The sequence below is a fragment of the Merops nubicus genome, unplaced genomic scaffold (assembly GCF_000691845.1).
Source record: "Merops nubicus isolate BGI_N331 unplaced genomic scaffold, ASM69184v1 scaffold15590, whole genome shotgun sequence".
NCBI classification, from domain to species: domain Eukaryota; kingdom Metazoa; phylum Chordata; class Aves; order Coraciiformes; family Meropidae; genus Merops; species Merops nubicus.
The window spans coordinates 1-8,623 of NW_008583677.1; the positions used below are offsets into that span (position 1 = coordinate 1).

Here is an 8,623-nt window from a genome sequence, read left to right on the forward strand (position 1 = left end):
AGCGAGCCCCGTGGAGCAGGGACCGGAGCACAACAAATGCCCCTTGATTGCCTTGAAACGTCTAAAACGGCCCCACACTCCTGAGTGTCGCGCCCACCGGGGCCGTTATGGATTGTCAGCTCTCGGGCCTTTCTTTTATCTCCCCTTTTTGCGTTGTTATAGGTTAGGATGGTGAGGGCCAGAGGGGCCTGGGTTGTGCTTTCAGCTCCCTCAGGCTTTTGTCCACGGTGAGTGAGGTGCGGTGAGACTTACCTCGATGCCACACCCTTTATCTTCTCCCCAGAAATGAAGGACCAGTGTTGCTAAAAAAACAAATGCACAGCTCCTCTGTGGGAATTTGGAAAATATTTTGCATTGGCTGCCGTAGGCTTTTTTTAGAATATGGATGAGGAGTGCTTTCAATGCTCAGATTCATCTTGGATGATGAAAATACTATTTTTAAATTGCACACCTGTGATTTCTTTCTTTAGACAGCATCTGATTTGGGAAAGTGGAACAGGTCTGGCAGAAGCACCTTGGTGAAGCAGAGACCCACTGCACTCCCTGATCTTGACAATGCCACGCCACGACTCATGCTCAAGAGAATCATCCAGACCCGTAGGTATCTTTTTATCAGGAAAATGGAAAACAGGAGGGCCGTGGTTCTGTGGAGTCGAGACCAGGAGGTGTTACTCTTGCCCTGTTAACGCAGAACAGAAACCCAGACTGTTTTGTCACCAGTTTTGTCACTGTGCATGCTGGCTATCCTAGGAGTAGAACCCAAAAGAGTTTTCACCAAATCTCTGTTTTTATCCATTAATAAATTAATTTACAGAACGCAGTGTAGATCTGCTGTGTTTTGGGGATTTTTGCTGGATTCAGCTGTGAAAAGGAAATGTTTTGGTTTGTTGGCAGAACCACAAGTTTCACCTTTAGAGGCTCAGATACCTCAACATGAAGAAACAGAAGAAGCTCGATCAGAGTTCCCATCTAAGAGGGCCTCCAGCATGTAAGGAATTTTAAAAATTTTTACTTTTATTTTTCATGCTGCTGTTCCTGTACACCTGCATTTCTTGTGGTGGGACTGGGTCCGGTCTTGCTCTATATCTTCATCAGTGACCTGGATGAAGGAGCAGAGTGGATTTTCAGCCAGTTTGCTTATGATACAGGACTGGGAGGAGTGGCTGACATGCCAGACCTGCGCTGCCATTCAGCGGCCTGGACAGGCTTGGGTGGAGGGGAACCTCATGCAGTTCAACAAGGGCAAGTGTAGGGTCCTGCATCTGCGGAGGAATAACCCCACAGACCAGGGCAGGCGAGGGGCTGACCTTCAGAAGCTCTCCAGAAAAGGGCCTGGGAGTGCTTGTGGACAAGTTGTCCATGAGCCAGCAATGTGTCCTTGTGGCCAAGAAGGCCAATAGTCTCCTGGGGTGGAATGAGAAGAGTGTGGCCAGCAGGTAGAGGGAGGTTCTCCCCCTCTACTCTGCCTTAGGGAGGCCACAGCTGGAATATTTGGTCCAGTGCAGTTTGGTCCAGTGTGTTGGGCTCTTTTCCTCAGTTCAAGACAGATGAACTTCTGGACAGAGTCTGGCAGAAGCTGCAAAGCTGCTGGAGAGCCTGGAGCATCTCTGTGCTAGGAAAGGCTGAGAGCCCTGGGGCTGGTTAGCCTAGAGAGGAGAAACCTGAGAGGGGATCCAGTCAATGCTTGTCAATATCTGAAGGGTGGGGGGCAAGAGGACGGGGCCAGACTTCTCAGTGGTGCCCAGCGACAGGACAAGGGGCGTTGGGCATGAACTGGAACCCAGGAGGTTCCACCTGAGCAGGAGGAGAAAATTCTTTGCTGTGAGGCTACCCTAACCTGGAGCAGGCTGCCCAGAGGGGCTATGGAGTCTCCTACTCTGGAGAGATTCCAAACCAATATTTTAAGTTAATAGGCTGAAGTGTGGTTCATTTACTGCCAGTCTATTATGAAATACAACAAAGCCAGGAGTGGTGACAGGGCTTCATTTACTTTAGCCAGTTTTGTCACACTTGTGCTTGATTTTGCTTACTGCAAACTAGACTGTTCTAAATAATGGGATTTTGTTTTGTCTTTATAGATAAAATTTTTGCATTGACCGTAAGAAACATTAAACAGGTCATCTAAAATATGAAGACAACTTCCATCTTTCTGATTTTTTACTAGAGGAGGAGACATCTGGGTATTCTGTGTGGCAGCTTATTTATTTTTTAAACTGAAGAAAAATGAGCAATATTATTTTTAGTTACATCTTGATTTTGGTTGTTGATATTCTTGAACACCTTATTCTGAAGTTCTTTGTGCCGCAGTATAAGAAGGGCTTCGAGGTGCTGGAGCAGGTCCAGAGGAGGGCAATGAAGCTGGTGAAGGGTCTGGGGAGCATGGCTTGTGAGGAGTGGCTGAGGGACCTGGAGTTGCTTAGTCTAGAGAAGAGGAGGCTGAGGGAAGACAAGAGGATTGGATCTGTACAAGGCTTCACATTCTGTATGTTAACTAGTTGATGAACTTAAACAATTATAGACTTTTTGGTTTAAATCCTTCCTCGCAACCCTCCTTTAATTGAGGTGAACTTGATTGAATCTGAGGGGGCCCTGCTTTCACTAGCTGCCAGAGCCTATTCTGGGATAGGTGTGAAGAAATGAGTGATCTCTTTTCCCATCATTTTACAACTATGGCTTTATGTTTCTTCCTTGTTTCAAGCTGATTTATTCTAATGCCTTATGCTCATAATAAGAAACTCAGAAATGTACTTTCTGACCCTAATCCAGTGCCTGGCTGGAGTACGGTGTGTCTGTGTGGGGTGCTGGTGTGCTTTCTGATACCTGAGGGTGTCTCCTGAGGGTGGCTGTCACATCTCCACTGTAACAACTGACAAGCCTAGTTGCTGTTGGGAGAAAAGAGCCAGGGAGCTTGTTGGCCATCCAATTTTTCCTCTAGTCTGACCTTTCTCAGCCCTGCTGTTTTGAATATACACTCAAGTTTTGATTCTCTGTTGAATTAACTTTGATTTAGCAGAACAACACATTTCTGCATTTTCTGAGCTAATCACCCATTAGTTCCTTTGCTGTGCTGCAGCAAGGACAAATAATTTTCATTTGCTTCTTGGCAATATCTCAGGGACTGTCCTAGAGTGGCCAAGTGATAGTGTTGCCCTCTGTTAAAGGATTGGTTTGTGTTGGCAGGGGGGAAATGCAGCTGCCAGACCTCCTTCCCGAGGAGATGCCGATCCCCACGTTCCACATGGCTAAGAAGAGAAAGAAGCTCAGCATTTCAGAATTTGAGAGAGCAGCAGACAAACGACTTCCCCAGAACCAAGGTAAGGCCCCAGTCAAAAATTCCCTCACTCAGCACCACGTTTGTTGTCAGCTGGTTTTCAGCTGCTACAGTTTAGTTCTGGTATGTTTGGAAGCCAGATTGCAGGATCTTGTTCAAAGGGGATAGCAGAGAAGATAAAAGCCCCTCCTAACAAATTTAAAATAAATCTTTTTGAGCCAAGTTCCAGGCTCTGCCTTGGCCATATGTAATTGCTGGACTATTTTTGGACTTGGTGCTTTTTGAGTTTGAAATGTCTCCAAGGAAAGCAGTCTCTGGTTTCCCCTCAATTCCAGAAACTTGTGAATACAACAAGCTGCATACTTTTTGTTGCAGGTATATAAAATAATTGGTAAAGCTCTTGTTGGTGAAGAAAAGGTCTTGTAGTTTTACAAAAGAAATAATGTTTTATATTAGAATAAGTCTTCCATCTGAACAAAAATGTGGTCAATACAACCTCCGCTTTAGTTGCAGTGCAGTAGAGCCAAATAAACCACCTCACCTTGGTTTGTGTCTCCTATTGGCCGTCGCAACTGGAGAAGAATTCAAAGGTGGGATTCAGTTCCAAGGTGTCATCTCAGCTCTGGATTGTAGCCACTCTGTGCCTGCATGTACATGGAGTAACTGAAGTCCCTCTGATGTTTAGGGGAGATTAGTGAGCGGGGTATGGAGGGTGATTCAGCTCACCTGAAAGTAGACATCTATGTTTGATTATTTGTGCTTGACTGTGAGGAGAATGGAGACTGCTGGGGTTGGAGATTTTGACCTGGAGCTGAATCCCACCCTGACTCAGCTGCCCTCAAAAAATCAACTTGTCTTTAGCCTGATACCTGCTCTGAATGTGTTCTGCCAAGATGTGAGCAGCTCTGGCAAGCAGAGGGGCCAACACCTGCTCTGGTAGTTTCTAGTGTGACTGTGATTATGTCACTGCACTCCAGATCTGCTTTTGGGGTTTTGGAGCTTTGTGACTAGAACAGGTTTGAGTTGCCCTTTCACCAGCAATCTGTGGAGCAGTTATCTGGACTTGTAAAGCTTCCAGATGCTTTAATGTTTGGGTTGGTTTGTGACTGAAGCCTTAGCTGAGCATCTCGCTGTGTGATAATATTGAGTGTGAGGGCACATGCCATATTAAATTTTCTTTGAAATAACTCTTTTATTACCCTGTCAGAAATTGCTTATTAGACCTCTAATACAGAGTTCTGAAATGCAGACCAGAAATTGTGAAGCAAACCTGTCATCTCATTCTGTTCTCACCCAAACGTAACTTGTGGATTGTATCATAACTGGCTCTTGAAATAAGAAGGTCCATTAGGGTCTTCCTGTAGCCTCTTCTGCAGAGGGTAATTTCTCAGCATAATTTTTCAACTAACATGTCACCAACTTCTTTTAGCTCAGTCGACGCTGGACAGCACTGCCTTGGCTCGGTGAGTTGGAGCTCAACTGTCTTAACATCTGGCTGTTCTAACTACAGCTGCCTCGATTCATGACCTCTGTGGTTTGTGAAGCACAGTGGAGACACCTGGGTTTGTGACAGAGACCTGTGTCAGTACTGACACCGTCAGCTCCCCCTCTGGGGATGGTGTTTGAAGGTGTTTTAGCACATACCTTGTGGTTTTCTGAAGCTGGGGCTCTGCACTGTGTGCCCAGGTTGGTTTAGCTTGTATTGCTCCCATTGCTCCTCTTCAAATTATTAGGGTCATAGAACCATAGAATGTTTTGGAAGGGACCTCACAGATGATGGATATATATGTCCAACAATAAATTGCTCTACAATATACTTTAGAACATTATCTCTGCTGTTGATTCATCACATCAGTTGCATCTATGCAGTCTTTAGCCCAGCTTTCCTGAACCTTAAAGGGATTTTAGCAAGTCCAAGAACTCCTTTTCCTGTGCTGCCTGTGTCCTCTGCGAACCACCCCAGTCATGGTTAGTGATGTATTTCACCTTTCTCACTGCAGCTCTCACATGATCCACAGGGTTGCTATCTGTACTTCCCATCTTGGAGTCCTTTGGGCTGCCTAGGCAGAGGGATGGGGGAGGGGGGAAGCTGAGCATGGCCAGTCTATTTAGGATGTAAAATATGTACCATGAGATGCATCTTTTCCCCTGCTTTACATGTTGCTATCTTAGCTCTCATCTCAAAAAAGTTGCAGTATGTTGGTAACTTTACTTTGCTGTGAATACTATGTGGTTTCTTATTCTTGTTCTGAAGTCCTCCTGCCAGCTTGCTGTCATCTAGAGGACACTTAAACTCTTAAAAAAACAAGGAAAACGAATGTTTAAAACATATACATTTTTTAAAATTCCTGAACCTTTTGCCGGACATTATTGCAGCCCTCTCAAAGTAGGAGGCTGTTAAACAGTTTCCTGGTCTTTCTGATGTGTATACTGATGTTAGGTGATGCCATGAAATTAAACTATTTATTTAAAGTAGACTGGCATGTGACCTTAAAGGGGTTTTTTTGGGAAAATTCCTCCTAGCTAAGGGATTTGTGAAACGTCCCATTGTTAGTGACGCTACATCTGTAATCTGAGGGTAAAAGGGGAGCGCATAAGTTTGGAGAATTATTTCTTCCCTCCTCTTCTACAGATCTCTTCGCATGTCTCTTGGTTCCTTGATCCCACCTGACACGGTTGAAAAGAGGGGTTTGCTCCGAAGGCCAAAAAACCGCAGAGTGATTGACATGGAAGCTTTTGAAGGTGGAGTGGAGCAGAACATCCTGAAGAGAAAAGGTTTATTTTCTGTTATTACTGCTGTTGCAGGAGGGAGGGCCTTATCTAAGGTGATTTTTAGCAGCAGTTGCAGAAGTATTTTACCATTTAAAGGCTACTGGCATGTTCACAGAAATCCAATGTAATTTGGGAGGCAGGATAAGCTTGAGGCTGTGCATTGGTCATTGATTTGAGTCTATGCACTTAAATATGTGCTCCACCCAGTTTGGGGATTTATACCACTGAGATTTGGTTTATAACTGAGGGTACTGAGGAGATGGTTTGGTAGAGAAAATGAGGGGTGCTGAAGTGTGGTGATACAGCTGTGGTGTTTGATCAGTGGAGGATGAATAATATTTGTTTGAATAACTTAACTTTCGAATTATGCAAGTCCTAGTAATAAATGTGTGTCCCTATGACCTTGAATGATTTTTTTCACATAAAACTTGTTTTAAAATTTTAACAGCAGAGAATTATCTTGTGGACTCGCCATCACCATCCGGGATTCAAACAGTGACCCTGACAAGTGATGCAGAAATCATGCTGAGTAACACAGAGCTCTTTGTTCAGCCTCCATTTGATATGCAGAGCCAGACAAAGCTTCCTGCTCCCAAACCTCAGCTATCAGATTCCAAAAATTCAACACCAAGAAGCAAGACTTCTGATACAGCTCAAGAGGAGGCAAGGCTGGTGGGCCTGGTATCCAGCATGGGCATAAATGAGAGAAAGAACCAGAGATATTCTGCAGATTTAACCCTCAATCGTGAGCATGTTGACGGAATGACTCATGTGTCTCCAAAAACACCAGCAAACCAGCAAAAAGATAAGCAAGATGATTCCCAGCAGAGTCACCCAGTGGAACAGCTTTCTCTGGCAGAAGCGGTGGTGGTTGGCAGTGAGTACTACAGTCTAGGACTTGGGGCTTAGTAGGTGTTATCTGAAATCACAGAATGACTGAGGTAGGAAAGGACCTGGAGATCCTCTCCAACCCCCCCTGCTACAGCAGAGCCACGTAGAGCAGCTAGCCCAGGACTGCATCCAGGTGGCTTTTACATGTCTTCAAGGGTGGAGACTGCAAACTCTGGGCAACCTGTGCCAGAGCTCAGTCACCCTGAAAGGGCAAAAGTGTTTCCTTGTGTTCAGGCAGAAATTCCATGTTCCAGTCTGTGCCTGTTGCCTCTTCTTCTGGCACTGGGCAGTACTGAAAAGAACCTGGCTTAGTCTGCTCTACACAGTCCTTTCAGATACTTCCATATATTGATGAGGTTCCCCCTGAGCCTTCTGTTCTCCAGGCTGAACAGTCCAAACTCTTTCAGCCTTTCCCATGAGGAGAGAGGCTTCAGTCCCCTAACTTATCATATTGGCCCTCCACTGGACTCTCTCCAGGATGTCCATCTCTCTTTTGCTGAAATCACAGAATGACTGAGGTAGGAAAGGACCTGGAGATCCTCTCCAACCCCCCCCTGCTACAGCAGAGCCACGTAGAGCAGCTAGCCCAGGACTGCATCCAGGTGGCTTTTACATGTCTTCAAGGGTGGAGACTGCAAACTCTGGGCAACCTGTGCCAGAGCTCAGTCACCCTGAAAGGGCAAAAGTGTTTCCTTGTGTTCAGGCAGAAATTCCATGTTCCAGTCTGTGCCTGTTGCCTCTTCTTCTGGCACTGGGCAGTACTGAAAAGAACCTGGCTTAGTCTGCTCTACACAGTCCTTTCAGATACTTCCATATATTGATGAGGTTCCCCCTGAGCCTTCTGTTCTCCAGGCTGAACAGTCCAAACTCTTTCAGCCTTTCCCATGAGGAGAGAGGCTTCAGTCCCCTAACTTATCATATTGGCCCTCCACTGGACTCTCTCCAGGATGTCCATCTCTCTTTTGTGTCGAGGACCCCAGAAGTGGGTGCTGTGAGTTGATCACAAATGTGGTGAGATAAGGAGATAATGTGTAGTAGCTGTAGACAGATTTAGAAGTCTCAGGAGGTTACTCATGTAGACCTTTATGCTGGTGAGGTCATTTATCAGTCACAGCTAGTGGCTTCGCTGTTTCTAGGGCCTTAAAAATCCTTTGGACAGAGGTAGTCACCTCCTGGTCACTCTGCACCAATGCTCTGCAAGTCCTGTCACTTGCCAGTTCTCCCCTAGAGTCTGGTGCCACTTCTGCATTCATCTCCTGAAAATACCTTGTCGTAGAATCGTGGAGTGATTTGGGTTGGGAGGGACCTTAAAGATCATCCAGTTCCAAACTCCTGCCACAGGCAGGGACACCTCCCAACAGACCAGGTTGCTCAAAGCTGGCTTTGGAACACCTCCAGTGATGGAGCATCTACAACATCTCTGGGCAACCTGGGCCAGTGTCTCACCACCCTCATAGTGAAGAACTTCTTCCTTAAATGTAATCTAAATTTTCCCTCTTCCAGTTTGAACCCATTACACCTTGTCCTGTCATGATAAGCCCTTGTAAAAAGTCCCTCCCCAGCTTTCTTGTAGGCCCTCTTCAGATAGTGGCAGGCCCCCAGGAGGTCTCCCCAGCTGGAGCTTTCTCCTCTGCAGCTGCCCAAGCCCAACTCTCTCCTGCTGGGCTCCCAGCAGAGGGGTTCCCCCCT

General features: G+C 45.9%; 1 protein-coding gene across 1 annotated transcript in view; it reads left to right on the top strand.

Annotated features, from left to right (window-relative positions):
* Positions 1–470: 470 nt before the first annotated feature.
* CENPT (centromere protein T) overlaps positions 471–8,623 on the top strand; it is a gene marked incomplete at its 5' end in the record, with an annotated part of 20,180 nt that continues 12,027 nt past the window's right edge. Inside the window, 6 exons of the mRNA XM_008941835.1 lie at positions 471–597; positions 895–988; positions 3,181–3,314; positions 4,701–4,734; positions 5,904–6,046; positions 6,492–6,920. Coding sequence (XP_008940083.1) covers positions 471–597; positions 895–988; positions 3,181–3,314; positions 4,701–4,734; positions 5,904–6,046; positions 6,492–6,920 — 961 coding nt within the window. The remainder of the gene's footprint in view (positions 598–894; positions 989–3,180; positions 3,315–4,700; positions 4,735–5,903; positions 6,047–6,491; positions 6,921–8,623) is intronic.